Raw genomic sequence first — 18,360 nt, forward strand, 5'->3', positions numbered from 1 at the left:
TATTTAATGTTCAAACTGATAAACTTTATTGTTTTTGTGCAAATATTTGCTCATTTTGAAATGGATGCCTGCAACATGTTTCAAAAAAGCTGGGACAGTGGTATGTTTACCACTGTGTTACATCACCTTTCCTTCTAACAACACTCAATAAGCGTTTGGGAACTGAGGAGACTAATTGTTGAAGCTTTGTAGGTGGAATTCTTTCCCATTCTTGCTTGATGTCCGACTTCAGTTGTTCAACAGACCGGGGTCTCTGTTGTCGTATTTTGCGCTTCATAATGTGCCACACATTTTCAATGGGCGACAGGTCTGGACTGCAGGCAGGCCAGTCTAGTACCCGCACTCTTTTACTACGAAGCCACGCTGTTGGAACACGTGCAGAATGTGTCTTGGCATTGTCTTGCTGAAATAAGCAGGGACGTCCCTGAAAAAGACGTTGCTTGGTTGGCAGCATGTGTTGCTCCAAAACCTGGATGTACCTTTCAGCATTGATGTAGTTGTCCATGCCATGGATACTAACACCCCCCCATACCATCACAGATGCTGGCTTTTGAACTTTGCGCTGGTAACAATCTGGATGGTGTTTTCCGTCTTTTGTCCAGAGGACACAACGTCCATGATTTCCAAAAACAATTTGAAATGTGGACTCATCAGACCACAGCACACTTTTCCACTTTGCATCTGTTCATTTCAAATGAGCTCGGGCCCAGAGAAGGCCGCAGCATTTCTGGATGTTGTTGATGTTTGGCTTTTACTTTGCTAAGAGTTTTAACTTGCACTTGTAGATGTAGCGACGAACTGTGTTAACTGACAATGGTTTTCTGAAGTGTACCCTAGCCCACGCGGTAAGATCTTTTACACAATGATGTCTGTTTTTAATGCAGTGCCACCTGAGGGATTGAAGGTCACGGGCATTCAGTGATGGTTTTCGGCCTTGCTGCTTACATGTAGAAAGTTCTTCAGATTCTCTGAATCTTCTGATTATATTATGGATTGTAGATGATGGAATCCCTGAATTCCTTGCAACTGAATGTTGTGAAACATTGTTCTTAAACTGTTGGATTATTTATTCACGCAGTTGTTCACAAAGTGGTGATCCTCACCCCATCTTTGCTTGTGAATGGCTGAGCCTTTTGGGGATGCTGCTTTTATACCCAATCATGACACTCACCTGTTTCCAATTAACCTGTTCACCTGTGGAATGTTCCAAACAGATGTTCTTTGAGCATTCATCAACTTTCCCAGTCTTTTGTTGTCCCTGTCCAAGCTTTTTTGCAACGTGTTGCAGGCATCCATTTCAAAATGAGCAAATATTTGCACAAAAACAAACAAAAAAAATTTAAATGTCTTGTCTCTGTGGTGTATTCAATTGAATATAGATTGAAGAGGATTTGCAAGTCATTGTATTCTGCTTTTATTTACGTTTCACACAACGTCCCAACTTCATTGGAATTGGGGTTGTATTAGTTGTCTTTCTGATGCCTGATTCAGTTTTTTTTTTTTTTCTCTCTCTCTGTTTGAGGTGCAGCTCCTTCCAGAGTTGGTGTGGTGTCTGTTTCTGAAACCCTCCTGTCCTGTTCACCGGCAACATTTCTTGTATATTCGTTTTGTAAATTGTGTCGGTAGCATGGCCCATTCAGAGTCTGGTCTACTTGAGGTTTTTTCCTCTGAGGGAGTTTGTTAGCACTGTCCCGCGTGGGCTTGCTCTGGGGGTTGGTGAGGTTAGACCTTACTTGTGTGAAGCGCCTTGAGGCAACTTTGTTGAAAATAAATTGAAATTGAAATTCTGTAAACTGCCGCCTCGTTTGCACAAACCGAGGGGCAGTTCGCTCTGAGAGCTGACCGCAGATGACACCAACACAAGATTTTATTATATCATTTTGGCCCTCAGCAGCTCCACAGCAAAGAAGCTGATCATGCTCCTTCAAAGACCCCTGCTGCGAACAAATATGCAGCCATCAAGAATCACCTCCTTAAAACCTTTGAACTGTCAGTCGCTGAACGGGCCATCAGGCTCTTCTGTCTGGACGGGCTGGAGGAGTTCATGGACAGAATGCTGCAGCTCCTGAGAGGACACCGGCCGGATGTTTTGTGCAGCAACTCCCACCTCATGCGTGCAGTGCTGGCCAACACCACGATCACGGATGCCGTGTGCTGGCCGAAGACGTCGACAAATTCTTCCTGGCTGGCCAGCAGTACGACATGACATGACAACAGCCACACTCACCCCATCACACACAGCGGCAGAAGCCCCACACCAGCACCACCCATGGCGGAACTGCATCTCTCCTCCACAGCAGCATTCAGAAACCAGCTTTTCTACTGTATGAAAACATTCAGCTGGTTGAGCGAAGTCAAACTAAACGCTAATGTTACAAAAACTAAGCAAACGATAAGAAACCGTCAAGACCGACAGCAAAACGAAATACGGATGAATTGAGGTTTTTGACAGCAATTGTTCAAATTTTTCCACAGTTTAAAAATCCTGACAAAGCACCAGCTGCAGGAATTTAGCTGTTCAAAGGTTAAATGATGCCAATGAAAGTCAGCTAAAGTCCAGATTTCTTGTTTTGTTTGGGCTTCATTGTCCCTCATTAGTGCCGTGTGACCGGGTCTTTACATAGAGCAAAAAATAAAAAATAAGATGATGTACATACAGTTAACAATATTCTACAGTAAATAAATGTGTAAACAGGAGATGTGAGATTGAAATAATAGTAAAAAATTGTGCTTTCAGTGTAAAAGTATGCTATCCTCTAAAATGTGTTATTGCCCTTTAGAATGCTGAAATGTGCAAATGTGAAAGAATGAAATATATATGATTAATGGTATACATGTAAACGATGCCATTGTTGGGTTAGTGGCTGAAGTTTCATCTTTTGAACACCAGATGGCACACCCGCCCCGAGTACATATACTGTTTTAAACATGGAGCACATTTCCAGAATGTCACAAAACCACCAAAAAATAAATAAAAGTACTTAATTTACTCATATTTGAAGTTGGTCAGTAAATTGCCCCCCTTACTCCCGATTGTGATGAAAAGTTGATCCGCGACCATCAGTGCTTGCCTGGAGCTGGTTGCAAACTGCAAGAAGGGATTGCCTAAACAGAGGCGTGTCTCATTGCTGCACCATCTCCTTGAGACTTGCCTCTGTTCAGGAACCCCCCCCCCCCCCAGGGTTCTTGATGGGACCATTTTAAAGCCAGGTAAATGATGTGATTGCGGTCCACGGCCAGGGGTCCATGGACAACACCCCAGTGGGGGTCAAGTGGGTGGAGCCCCTTGGAGCTATAGCTCTGAAATATTATTGGCAAGCCCTATTTTAACTAATTTTGAGTGGTTTTAGATGCATTGATTGCAAGAATAATAGACAAAAAATATCAAAGTTCTTTTTTTGCATGTTTCTGTCAAAGTCTAAGTTAATAAAATAAATAACATAGAGAATGTCATAAATAATGTTGAAAAGGTTAAAACACATTAATATTTGATGGACATAGCATTTGCTCTGTTCTTCAAAAATGACACACTGTACCTTTAATCCAGTGAAGCAGGCAGAGTTTTTCTGTTATCTTGACAGTTTTTTTTCCTCTCACCAGTTTTGAGTGGGGTGCATTACGTCTTTTTTTTTTTTTTTAAACAGTATAGCCCCTAATTGTCTTCATTGAACAAGAGCTGAACTTGGACTGATTTGATTGTCAAACCTGCTCTTTTAAAGAGGAAACCAGAGTACACGCATTTCTTTGACAGTCTGAAGCCTCTGAGGCTTCTTGGCCTTCAGGTGTTTCTGTTGCCTGGTTAGGACCCTGGAAGAAACTAGGGTCCTTCACTTTGGACCCTGCTACACTTTGACTTCTGTTAGGTTTTCTGCCATCTTTCCACCACCATGGACTCAGTGGGCCATCCTCCCCTTTTCCACATTAGACTGACATAAGTAGTTGGGGTGCAAACTTGCATGGTGTGACTTAGGAATTTATTATGGTGCAATAATTTGTAAGCATACATTTTACATGTAATTATTAATAAAGCCACTGTTTTATACCACAGATATTGTTCTTTTGATAGATCTTAATGAAGTGCAGCAGAAATTTGCCAGATGGCATGCCAAATGTTATCAACCTGCTGGTATCCTTCCGATAATTCAAGTTTTGGATTTTACATACTGTGACACATTCTGCTTATTGACTTATTACTGGCAGTGGAGTAACTGGATTGGAGTTGGTCACAGTCTACGCCACGATGGAATGTGGAATATGACTGGCTCTATGTCAGTAGACCAATGGAGCTCCTATTGACACTGTACTGTAGCAGTAGACATTCTGAAAAAGTAATCAGTAAAGAACCCTGCTCCTAATTAGTGCTCTGCGATGAGCTCAGTGAGAACTCAAAGCAGAAAAACAACAGTGACATCCAGGCCCTTATTTATCAGCGTGGAAAAGGTTCTAAATACTGTTGTACCAACAAAGTTTAGTGTCTAAATCAAAGACTACGTTCCCTTTGTCTTAATGTGTCGGCTAAGTGTCTGCATATGGTGATGAGAGGTTAGTATTTAATCATGAATCTTCTTTTTTGGCTATTTATTTTCAGGAGCGCTCTGCTGATGAGTGTTATTTGATGTCTGAGACGGTTCAGGATATTTCAGGAGCTGACAGACAGGAGTAAGTAAACACTGCAAACTGTGTTTGAAAGCCTCAATGTTTATACTCCAGAATTACTCATTTTCACATTAAACTGCATAGTTCTGTTATAGTTTGAATTTGATCACTCTGATGGGAAGATAAATATGAGGTGCATGTCAGCGTGGCTGGCCAAACACATTTAGGCAACAAATTGTCATTGAGTTCCCATAATCCTTTGTGATCTGCTTCCAGTCCACCATCATTGTGGACAAATCAAACTTACTTTAATTGAATGTTTTCACAGAGCAGGGAGAAGCAAGTAAGGAATTATCCTCCCAGCATGTAGCTCTTATGCACTAACGTCCAGCTTGTTTGTCACTCATTATTTACTTTTTGCATGCATACAAAGTTGTCCTCTGCTCTCATCTGTCTTGCTCTCATGGTTAGCTGCACACACTAGTGTAGCAGCTTGCTGTGGGTTATGTTTCTGTTGTGACTCCTCCCACTCGCTCCCCTCAGGATGCAAACTCACGATCTCCAGCATGGGAGGTGCACTTCTAACTAGAAGGCTGAAACCCAGGGCTCTGGCTTCATGGTCAGAGAATCTTTTGTTGGGGAATGACATTTTAATGTACAGATAATGAATGTTTGAGTGCAATGGAAAGAAGAGGTGAAAGGTAAAATGTTCCATTCAACAAGGCCTCTTTCCATTGCACAAATGAAGAAGCATTCATCATGTGTCTTATCTGATGCCTAAAATAGATCCTTGTCATTTGATATTTTATTCATTTATACAATAAACAAGTGTGCGCCATTGGTCCTTTGAGGTCAAGAGGTTCCAGACAGTCCAGCAGGAACCTCAAATAGCAATCCAACCCATGCAATGAAATTTATCAGCTTTGCTGATTTCAACAACTCTCACAGTCTTAAAATAACGACATAGTCTGTAGCTGATGCCGTGACTTCTTTGTGTATAGACTGCTGTCTCTTTTCCTCAGTCCAGTGAAAAATCGCAACAGAAATGTGTCAAGCTCTGCTGATGGATGAAGAGAGATCCCAGTGAATACTGTAAATGCCTCCAGAGATGGCTTACGGTGTACTGCATTTGTTTGTTTTTTGTGTTAGAAGAATGAGCGTGTCAGTAAGGTCGTTGAAACAGTCAACTGTCACCAAAACAAACCCCACCATGTTTGTTTTTAAACTAAGCTCCATTGCCGTGTTTTTACATTAAGGTGGTTGCAGCATGCAATGGTTCAAACTGTATGGAACCAAAACTGCACAGTAAATGGAGCAAAATGGCAAATAGGACAAATGATCAATATCATGTGACATACAAACCACCAATGATGCTGGGGGGGGGGGCGTGCAAGACAGAACTGATCTACGACTGTAATGTTAAGATGTATAAAGAAGAGTGAAATATAATTCAACCTGAACCACTACAAGAACACACAAAAATCAAAACTTAAAGGACATGTCGCATGTTATTTAACATGCTGTTCAACAGCACAACATCAAAGTATTAGTAAAGTTTATCTGTGCACAGGTGGTAACGATCAATAGTCGCTGACATACTTTTTGCTAATTAACCTCTCGCTCGGTGAGTGAGCAGGTGCATTTCCAGAAACAGTTTTATTCTGCTTTTCTTGGGGAGTGACATCAGTCCAAGCAAACAGAGAAACGGTACAATAATGAACATACACAATAAAACGAACGTTGCAACATCAGCTCGTGAAACTGCTGACCATTCAACAAAAGTGATGGCTCAACATTCATTTTGATCAGTGGACCTGTGAGCAGACATTTGGAAAAAGTTGGGAATGTTATTTTCAGGAGCTACGGACTTTCTACCTGCTCGCAGATGTGCATGAGCATCATGGGTTCAGTTCTCTGGTTCAGTGCTCTGTACAGAGAGGAGACAGACACACTTCACTTCCAATGCTTTTAATTGTGGACCATCTTAAATTTAAGATCTAGATGTGTGCCAAGTCTGCTGTCTGTACTGCAGCAGAACGCTGTTTTAATCCAGTTAGAACTGCAGCCCTGAATGTGTGTGCAGTCCTCTCCGTGGTGCTCTTTTAACTGTGGAGCTGAAACTCTTCCACAGTGCTGTTTTTACAGGCTGCCTGAAAATGCAGATGGATTTCTTACGGTATTTCTTACATCAGGAATACATTATTTTCAGGAGATAGCTTTGTCTTTTTTTTCTTTTTTTTTTTTTTGATTTGTCTCTCACACCCTCGATAATAGGGATGAATTTACTTCAAGCTGTCACCATGCAAACTCGAGCCTATTAAATCTGCATTTTATGGTTTCTTCTGTTACATGACTGGAAAATATTCATGCGGAGGAAAATATGATAAATATTTAACATGCTCGTAGAAGTCAAATACTGATGTGAGAAATGTTTGTGCACCGTTTTGTGTGACTAATAAATTATCAGTATGCCAGAAATGCTGACATCAGCACTGGATGGAGAAATCCATGTTATTACATTTCCCATTTATGTAAGTGAATAAGAATCAAATTTAAACCCAAATCAGTGTTTCTGAAAACTAAAACTGATTTTGGTGACTTAATGTGCACATGACACACATAAAGACGACAACTGGCAGACATCAAATGATTTTTGTGAAAATAATACAACTTTAAAATAAATCAATATAATGATTAGGGGTGTTGGGGGGGGGGGGCTTTCAGTTCTAAGATGCATCACGATGCATGGATTATTATGAAGTGATTCACAATGGTCAGTAATTGGTTTTTAGCCTCTCTTTTCTTTAAAAATGGGCTGCACACAGGACTGTGTATGGGACAGAAATAGAGGAAAAACCTGCTGGTTTTAGACTATAATGGACACATGCATCTAATGAAAAGTTCTGCCTAAATCTGATCAGTTTTTAACTTCACAATCTCAAAAAATAAGCAGTTATGTGACAGAGACTTGTTTGCACTGCAAATGAACATGCTTTTATCCTTACTCTCTAATAAGCATGTTAAAGACTCCACTGAAAACTGGTGTCGCAGACCGAACGGGCCGCCCATAAAATTCGGTCCGCCTTTTGCATCTGCACAGGCGTCATTTTGGACCACAGCAGCACGTCAGAGACGGAGTCTTTTCACCCGAAGCAATCAAATGGATTAATGGGGTTATTAACCATCAGATGATGAAGGTAAAACCTCTTAAATCATTCTAAAGTCAGTTTTGAGCAGAAATGAGGCTGTTTTAAGCAGAAACTCAGTGAAATTCCATGACACTTTGAAATGTCCGACGCACAAACGCATCAAATAGCAGCTTATTTAGCTGCAGTGCTCTGATCATTTCCACTGCCTATTATGATGAAATAATGCAGAATTTATATGGAAATGATTGTTGTACAAAAGCTTCAGATATCTGTCACTGAGACAGATGATGACTGAAGTGTAGTTTGAAGCAGAAACAAGGTGTTAATCCGTGAACCGTGTGATCGGGGGGGGGGGGGGGGCATTCGGTCTGCGACACCAGCTCATTCTGTTGTTTCATAAAGCCAAGAAAGAATCCACATGGAGTATTTGTAGAGTATAAATACACAACCTTTTTATTTGATCCTATACCACCAAAACCTTTTAAGGACCTGTGGCCCACTTTTGGGACGATTGTGCTATAAATGATTAATCTCTCATTAAATTCTAGATCTATTCCTAAATGCTTCAAATCTGCAGTGATTAAACCATTACTTAAGAAACCTAATCTTGACCCTAGTGTATTGAAAAACTATCGGGCGATATCAAATCTATCATTTTGCTCTAAAATTCTGGAAAAAGTGGTGTCACGGCAGGTCGTGGACTATCTTACTGAGAATAATCTCTTTGAGCCACTGCAGTCTGCTTTTAGAAAATATTCCACTGAGATGGCTCTCACTAAAGTGGTGAATGATCTTCTGCTTACAATGGATTCGGACACCACTACGGTTCTTGTGCTGTTAGTTCTCAGTGCTGCATTTGATACTGTGGATCATCATATTCTACTTGATAGGCTGGAAAATCATTTTGGGATTACTGGGAGTGCCCTTGCATGGCTGACGTCATACTTGACCAGTCGTTCTCACTGTGTTTTGTACAGTAACACTACCTCTAAACTTAGTGACATGAAATTTGGGGTTCCACAGGGGTCCGTCTTCGGTCCCCTGTTTTTCTCCCTTTATATAGCACCCTTTAGGCACATATTGCGGCGTTTTGGGATTACCTTTCACTGCTATGCTGATGATACTCAGTTATACTTGCCGATAATTGCTGATAATCTCGTTCATATAAAATCCTTAGAAGATTGCTTGCATCAGTGAGAAGTTGGATGTCTAGAAACTTCCTACTTTTAAACTCTGATAAGACTGAAATGATGGTTCTTGGTCCAGTGAGACATCGGCATCAATTTGAACAGTTAACGCTTAGCCTAGGCTCATGTGTCATACATCACAGTGATGAACCTTGGGGTAATTTTTGATCCTACATTGTCCTTTGACCTCCACATTAGAAATATTACGAGGACTGCTTTTTTTCCACCTGTGAAGATTCATCCCATCCTGTCTATGGCTGATGCTGAGACCCTGATCCAATACGTTTATCTCTTCTAGATTGGAATACTGTAATGTTCTACTTTCTGGTTTACCACAGTCTAGCATTAGGGCTCTCCAATAGGTTGAAAATGCTGCAGCCAGACTTTTGACAAGAAAAAGAAAGTTTGACCACATTACGCCCATTTTGGCGGCTCTTCACTGGCTTCCTGTCCCGGTGAGATCAGATTTTAAGGTTCTGCTACTAGTCTATAAAACTGTTCATGGACTGGCTCCTCCCTACCTAGCTGACCTAATTAAACCTTACGTACGTCCCTAGGGTGAATAAGAAGTCTGCAGGTCACAAAGCTTTCTCTTATCGTGCCCCTTTTCTGTGGAATGATCTCCCTGCATCAATAAAACAGTCAGATTCTTTGGAGAAGTTCAAGTCCAAACTTAAGACGCACTTATTTTCTCTTTCGTTTTGAGAGCAGGTGTGCGTGGAACGCGCCAGAATGAGGGTGTGGCCAGAGAGAGGGAAACGCCCACCACCAGGAGCCAGCAGAGATGGACAAGAGAGAAAGGGACCTAATCAGGACAAACCCCAGCAAGAGAATAAACAAAACAGAAAGCAACTGGAAAAAAAATCAAAGCAGACAAAACTCAAATCCTGATATTAAGTAGTTTATGGATTTCAGTTTACGGATCAGTTACTGCAGGAAATCTTGATCGCAAACCCTATCGCCGCAAAAATGATTTTTTTTTTTTTTTTTTTTTTTTTTTTTTTGGTGGGGGGGACTCCACTACAGCCGGGGTGAGGTGGGGAGGTGATCTGAGCAGGTCTCCCTTCTGGTATGATGAGTCCAGCCTTGCTGGGTGTGTCCAGCTCCGCAGACAGTGTCAGATGAGGAGTTTTACTGGGACGGTCCACCTGTCAAACTCAGAGGACACAAACCTCCCCTTCCAGTAAATGGCTCAATAATCTTAAGAAAAATGTTGTAGAAAAACAACACTAGTTTCTAACCTCAGGAAGGTAGACAATGAGCCACAAGCCGTCCTCTGAGCTGGAAAAAGGACATTAATCTGAACAAGCAGGCGGCAGAGAAACGGAAGCTTAGGGATCGTCTACAAAGTGAGAAACAAGACATCAGAAAAATATTCAGTAAATTCAGGTGTGGTGTCACCAAATTTACTGCCCACATCAGTGGTCTCCTGTTGGTTGTACTACAGCATTCAGTTTGTGAAAAAATGTCATTGTAAAAAACTTGAGAATTTTTTGCTGTTTAAATTTTCAGTAGTGGCTATGTATGTTATACGGTGTAGTGTCAAAAACGTTTCTGGGGTCCTGCTGGTTATACTACAGGGCTCAGTTTGGAAAAATGTGCACAAATTGAATTTTACTGATTTTTTTTTTTTTTCATTAAAATAAGTCATAGAATGAGCAATATTGTTAAATGTTCATAACTCTGTTCAGATACCATTTACCTGACATCAACATAGCCACCCCCTTTTATGTTTACCTTTATAAAAAGAGGAGTATAGTTTAGTATAACCATATTTAGTCAGCTTTTGATGTTCAGAGTTATCTAAATGTGTTTCTTGTAAATAGATTATATCTACTTTTTCATTTTTGCTATCTTTGTTTGTTTAATTGGATTTAATATGCCATTAACATTGAAGGATGCTATTTTTAACTTTTCAGACACCATTTACTTGTATAACTGAATTGGTTAGAACTACATTTATGCTACAAACTCTCTGGTCAAACATAACATTTTGCAAAAACTGTAACAACTTAACATGAGGAACTGTAAACACTAAAAAACTATGGGTTCCATTGTAAAGGTATATAGATGATCCTTTACTTGACCAGACACAGTAAACAACTCAGATTATCAGATAATAGCAGACTCGGATAATAACCATAACTGTACACCGTCAGACACCAGTCACCAGGCAACTCACCTGTCCAAAAGCAGCACTGCAAAATCCTCGTGAGTTCGATCGCCAGTCTTCTGTCGCAGTTGCTCCCAACGATATCTTTGGTTCCCAATGTTCACCATCGTTGATCTTCTCTTTTTCTCTCACTCAAAATGACGTCTTTTCTTCGCACTTTCTGTGTATATCGCCAGTCTTCCTCGCTTTCTTCCACTTCTACCGTCTCTCTCCTCCATCTTGCCTTCTTCAGTTTTAAATTTCTATCCCAGCATGCATCGCAGCTAGCGGTGAAACCCCCCCATGTGACCTGTGACGTCACCCTGATGGCGTCCTGGCTTTCAAATTTTTGGCAGTAATTCAGAATTTGCTTTGATACGGACGAATTTTAATCACATTCAGACTAAGATTTTGGGAATCCTTTATATTCACACTAACGAACAAAATTACTTTGTTAGAATTTTGATGGGGACCAATTGTCTCAATTTCAATATGCTTCCTGGCACTCCAGCTTTAAGGGGAAACAGAGAGGCAGAAAAAATAAGAATAATTTCAGGGTTTTTTTTTTCTTCATTGTGGACGTTTGTGGACGCTTGGCGTTTGATATGGCTGTAGCTTGTCCAGTACACGACACATAGAAGTCAAGCTCTCTCCCCCCATGATGGGTCCTGCCCGGGCGGCACTACACGTACCGCGAAGTCTCGGTCACACACATTTTTTGTAGCCTCGTGGTAGATACGTGTCTCGTCTTCATACAAGATGCAGAGCTTGGAGGAGTACGGCATCTGGAACCAGATCTTCTTGTCCCTCAGTATTCATTTCGCTTAATTGTATTCCTTGCAACAACTCAGAATAGCAGTGGGGTAATCACGGTTGAAGTAGCTCCTCTGAGTATTCACGTGGATCTCCTTTTCCCAGACCTTTCTCAGTATTTCTTCCTTTGTACAACAGGAACTGGACCACAATCAATCTGGGTTTTTTGGCCCTGCTGGTTTCAGTGTTAGAACTCAATATTGAGTTCAAGGGAGTCAGGAATGTTTAGTTTTTCTCTGAGAAGCTTTTCCACAAAAAAAAAAAAAAAAAAAAAAAAAAAAAAAAAAAAATCAAAAATCCTTGAATTCGATTTGAGTCTGAGTTTTTAACATGCTCCTCATGGTTAGCTCCATCATCTCTAGCTTAGCTTCCGCTGCACCAATTCGGCTTTTACCTTTGCTAATTCTTTGATTTGTGTTGTTGATGTCTTCTCTGATGACATCCAGATGTTGCTTATTTTCATGTCTAAAATCTTGTTGTTCTTGCAAGATCATTTCTAAGTTGACTGGAATTTTCTTTACCTTTTGGTCTTGTGCTGCCATCTTGTGGATTAACATGGCTAGCGTAGCTTTGTGAATTGTCTTCGGTTTGCATCTTTTTTGTGACAAATATTAGAAATTGTAGTGTTGTGATGTGGTGCCACACGTTCCATGTGTTCACATGGTGTTCGTGCATGAAACCATCAATGTGGTGTTGTGCACACCTCTCCAACCACGTGCCTGTCCCGACAGCAGGTGGAATGTTTCACAGGTCCCCATTCCGTTTTTTGTTCACGTTTTTTTTTTTGTCGGTTTCTGCTTCTTTCACCTAATTTTGTGTTATGTGTGAAGGGGCCTTCAGGGTTGTTCACTCGGGCCCTCGAAAAGCCAGATTGTGATGTAGAAATCTTCGCCCCTCTGGGTGTTGTTGCTGCATCCAACGCAAGTGAAAGCGTTAGAATAATCAACAGATGCGTTCTGTGTGAAAGGCCCTGTACAGAGATAAGATGGCAGGTCGCAGCAGTACAAAGGTTAATGTTTATAAAGTAAAAAATGTGTGTTAGTATGAGCAAAAGACACACACCCAGGGTAGATGGTTCCATTTAAAGGTGGATATTGGTCCCCGTTACCAGGCTGGTGTCACAAAATTTTGTAATGACTTAAATTATTAATAAATAAATTTCTCTTATTATGACAATTACCTGCAGTAACTGTTAAGGCAGGGGTGAGGGACAAGTGGCTTCTGCACTTGGTTTCAGTGCAGAAGGATCCAGGTTCAAACCCCACCACTACCACATTTCTCCATTCGATGTGGAGTTGCATCAGGAAGGGCATTCAGCATAAAACATGTGCCAAATCAACATGAAGATTCACCTTGGATCTGCTGTGGTGACCCAGAGTGAAAACAAGAGCAGCCGAAGGGTCTTACGCTCAGTAACTGTTAATATGATGGTCATAACCAAACCTGCCCTTGTCTATACCCAATGTTGCCAGCATACAAACAATCCTGTCAGTAAGTCCGTACGTGCTCCAGGATGGTGTGGATTTGTTGAGGCTCTTGCTGTAATGCAGCGTCATGTCATATCATCATGTAACGTGTGAATGGTTTTTCAGGACAGCATTATGGTTCGAGTTAGGTCAGGGCATAGAAGTAGAGAGATGGAATGCCAACTCAAAATCTCATTTTAGTGCAGCAGATAAGTGAATATTTACTGAGGGATCCTTCAAATGGTGATGCAAGCACCAAATTTGGCACACATACTCCTTAGACATTACTCTTTTAAAAATGCCGGGTACCCACGTGAACTTTCAATAGGCGGCCAAGAAGGGGTCAGTTGAAGTATTACACAGGGGTCAAAATTTAAAAATGCTCCAATCATATTGAAAGGTATTCCATATTATTTATCTGATCATAAAGATTCCAAAAAGGTATAGTTTGGATGATCTGTGAATGAATGTTCCAGAGTTATGGGGTAAAAACAGCAAGAACAGTGACAAAGGTCAGTTTCAATTTGTACAGGGGTCAAAAGTTAAAGTTGCTCCAATTTTGGTAAAAAGTGATGCAAATTATTAGTTGGGTGAATACGGTTTTAAAAAGGAATAGTTTGCATCATGTATCATGCTTAGTTATCATGTTACAGGGTAGCATATATGTCACATGTCATAGAATCCAATGGATGCTGATATTGTTTAACCTTTACTTTGCAAACCAAGCACGCAACACAGTCAAAACTATTCAATTTATTAAGCCTATTAGCTCAACCAGTAATTTGCACCACTTTTTACCGAAATTGAAGCAACTTTAAATTTTGACCCCTGTACAAACTGAAATTGACCTTTCTCAGTGTTCTTGCTGTTTTTACCCCATAACTCCAGACCGTTCATTCACAGATAGTCCAAACTATACCTTTTTGGAATCTTTATGATCAGACAAATAATATGGAATACCTTTCAATATGACTGGAGCATTTTTAAATTTTGACCCCTGTGTAATACTTCAATTGACCCCTTCTTGGCCGCCTATTGAAAGTTCACGTGGGTACCCGGCATTTTTAAAAGAGTAATGTCTAAGGAGTATGTGTGCCAAATTTGGTGCTTGCATCACCATTTGAAGCATTTTTTTCCAGTTTTCCGCTGCGCTATTTCATTTGATTCATTAGTGCACGTCCTTTCACTTCATCTGCGGAGGTGGAGAACAGTCACCTCTGCAGAAAGTACAAATTGAACAGAGAACAATAATATCTTTATAAATTAAAATAGATACAGTGGGGGTAAAAAAGTATTTAGTCAGCTCCTGATTGTGCAAGTTCTCCTACTTATGAGAGGTCTGTAATTTTCATCATAGGTACACTTCAACTGTGAGAGACAAAACGAGAAAAAAAAAATCCAGGAAATCACACTGTAGGATTTTTTTTTTTTATGAATTTATTTGTAAATTATGGTGGAAAAGTTGAACAAAAACAAAAGTTGAACTCAATACTTTGTAACATAATCTTTGTTGGCAATGACAGAGGTCAAACGTTTCCTGTCAGTCTTCACCAGGTTTGCACACACTGTAGCTGGTATTTTGGCCCATTCCTCCATGCAGATCTCCTCTAGAGCAGTGACGTTTTGGGGCTGTCGCTGGGCAACATGGACTTTCAACTCCCTCAACAATTTTTCTTTGGGGTTAAGGTTTGGAGACTGGCTTGGCCACTCCAGGACCTTGAAATGCTTTTTATGGAGCCACTCCTTTGTTGCCCAAGCGGTGTGTTTGGGATCATTGTCATGCTGGAAGACCCAGCCACATTGCATCTTCAGTGCTCTCACTGAAGGAAGGAGGTTTTGGCTTAAGATCTCATGATACATGGCCCCGTTCATTCTTCCCTTAACCCAGATCAGTCGTCCTGTCCCCTTTGCAGAAAAACAGCCCCAAAGCATGATGTTTCCATCCCCATGCCTCACAGTAGATATGGTGTTCTTGGAATGCAACTCAGCATTCTTCTTCCTCCAAACACGAGTTGAGTTTTTACCAAAAACGTCTGTTTTGGTTTCATCTGACCACATGATATTCTCCCAATCCTCTTCTGGATCATCCACATGCTCTCTGGCAAACTTCAGACGGGCCTGGACATGTACTGGCTTAAGCAGGGGGACACACCTGGCACTGCAGGATTTGAGTCCCTCTCTGTGTAGTGTGCAGCCTTTGTTACTTTGGTCCCAGCTCTCTGCAGGTCATTCATCAGGTCCCTCCGTGTAGTTCTGGGATTTTTGTTCACCGTTCTCATGATCATTTTGACCCCACGGGATGAGATCTTGTGTGGAGCCCAGATCGAAGGAGATTATCAATGGTCTTGTATGTCTTCCATTTTCTTACAATAACTCCCACAGTTGATTTATTCACACCGACCTGCTTAACTATTGTCGACTTACTCTTCCCAGCCTGATGCACATCTACAGTTTTCTTCCTGGTGTCCTTCAACAGCTCTTTGGTCTTGCCCATGGTTGAGTTTGGAGTCTGACTGATTGAGGCGGTGGACAGGTGTCTTTTATACAGATGACAAGTTCAAACAGATGCCATTAATACAGGTAACAGGTGGAGGACAGAAGAGCTTCTTAAAGAAGTTACAGGTCTGTGAGAGCCAGAAGTCTTGCTTGTTTGTGGTTGACCAAATACTTATTTTCCACCATAATTTACAAATAAATTCTTTAAAAATCCTACAATGTGATTTCCTGGATTTTTTTTTTTCCTCATTTTGTCTCTCATAGTTGAAGTGTACCTATGATGAAAATTACAGACCTCTCTCATCTTTCTAAGTAGGAGAACTTGCACAATCAGGGGCTGACTATATACTTTTTTACCCCACTGTAGCAACTGTATCCCTGAGGAAGTGTAGACGGCAACAAATTTAGCACCAAGTTTCGGACAAGTAAACAAATTTAGCACAGAGATTCGGACTAGAAGATAAGCTAGTTTTTTGGACCACAAATCACATTAAAAAAAAATAAAAACAAAAAAAGGGGTGGTTTTGCTCTTCCCTTAGCTGAATGAATAAAACTGACTTTTAAACTTTTTAAAACTTGCCTTGTTGCTTATTGACTGCAAGATCTATATTTTATATAAGATATATTTGATCTGAATAGGTCCAGACGTGTGGGATATGTAGGTTATACGAGGTCTGTCCATAAAGTATCGTACCTTTTTATTTTTTTTTAAACTATACGGATTTGATTCATATGTTTTCACGTCAGACAAGCTTGAACCCTTGTGCGCATGCGTGAGTTTTTCCACGCCTGTCAGTGACGTCATTCGCCAATGAGCACGCCTTGTGGAAGGAGTGGTCCCACCCCGTCATCGGATTTTCATTGTCTGGAAATGGCGGAATGATTTGGGTTTTTTTTTTCCATCAGAATTTTTTCAGAAGGTGTTAGAGACTGGCACCTGGAAACCATTCGAAAAATGTATCTGGCTTTCGGTCAAAATTTTACGGGCTTCACAGAGAATAAGGACTATTACTACAGCTTTAAGGATGGCCCACAATGGCGCTCGCCGCGCTCCGAGCCGCGACGACAGGCACGAACCACCAGATCACTTCTAAATGGATGGCTGTGTGGAGCTGGGACCGTCGTGTGCACTTTCTCTGGTTATCACAAGCGCTGGATATCAACCATTTTCTGGCAGATTTCACTTTTAATAAGAGATTTTGTCATGGAAAGCCGCGCGGAGGCTTTGGGCGTCACGACCGATTCGCTGTTCGAGCGAGACAAAGAACGTCTCCGTTACAGCGTGCCAGAGGACAAGTTCGGACATGCCCAGCTCTCTACAAGTTCTCTTATAACTCACTCGACTGGTAAGCATTGAAAGCCGAGATAGACATGTCCAAACTCGTCCTCTGACACGCCGAAACGGAGGTGTTCCTTTGTCTCGCTTCCAAAGCGAATCGGTTGTGATGCGCGAAGCCTCCGCGCGGCTTTCCATGACAAATCTCTTGTTAAAAGTGAAATCTGACGGAAAATGGCTGATGTCTAGCTCTTGTGATAACCAGAGAAAGAGCACGACGTTCTCGTATCCACAGAGCCATCAGCTTAGAAATGGTCCGGTGGCTTGTGCCGCGTCGTCGGAGCGCGGTGCGCCGAGCGTCCTTAAAGGGGTCCTTAAAGCTGTACTAACAGACCTTATTCTCTGTGAAGCCCGTAAAATTTTCACCGAAAGCCAGATAAATTTTTCGAATGGTTTCCAGGTGCCAGTCTCTAACAGCTTCTGAAAAAATTCTGATGGAAAAAACCCCAAATCATTCCGCCATTTCCAGACAATGAAAATCCGACGTCGGGGCGGGACCACTCCTTCCACAAGGCCTGCTCACAGGCGAATGACGTCACCGACAGGCGTGGAAAAACTCACGCATGCGCACAAGGGTTCAAGCTTGTCTGACATGAAAACATATGAATCAAATCCATATAGTTTAAAAAAAAAAAAAAAAAAAAAAAGGTACGATACTTTATGGACAGACCTCGTATCTTGATCTTTCAACTTATCTGGTTGTTTGCAAACCTTCCAGCAATAACAGTGTGGCACCGAGGAAGCGTTTTCATTTTGACAGCAGGGTGACTTTGTGAGCGATAATCAGGGCAGCTACAAAATGTAAGGCTCGGTAAATTATTCAGAATAATTGATCAAAATATATGTTAATCTTTAATCTTATTTTGTGATGTTTGATATCGTTGAACCCCAAGTCCTCTCACGTATGCGCAGCACATCCTCAGCCCTCGAGATCAGAAGTTGGCGTTCCATCTCTCTACTTCTATGGTCAGGGGTTCAGGGTTAGAATTAGTGCTGTTAGGTTTTGTGGACAGGGTTAGAATTCTAATTCTCATGGCAAAGTCTGCTAACTCTGGAACAAACAGGTCTACCATAATATATTGCCTCTGCAGCTCTTTTGACAAGAAAATGTTCACTCTTAAACTCGTGTTTACCGTAATATTCATTCTTTTCTGTCCCTGTGTTT

The 18,360-nt window shown here is 41.2% G+C and overlaps 1 protein-coding gene across 1 annotated transcript in view; it reads left to right on the plus strand.

The window, feature by feature from the left end:
• Nucleotides 1-18,360, plus strand: part of kctd7 (potassium channel tetramerization domain containing 7) — a 73,625-nt gene that overhangs the window by 15,496 nt on the left and 39,769 nt on the right. Inside the window, 1 exon segment of the mRNA XM_034178053.1 lies at nt 4,589-4,659. Within this exon segment, the coding sequence (XP_034033944.1) occupies nt 4,589-4,659 (71 nt within the window).

Source organism: Thalassophryne amazonica, chromosome 9 (assembly GCF_902500255.1).
Source record: "Thalassophryne amazonica chromosome 9, fThaAma1.1, whole genome shotgun sequence".
NCBI lineage: Eukaryota > Metazoa > Chordata > Actinopteri > Batrachoidiformes > Batrachoididae > Thalassophryne > Thalassophryne amazonica.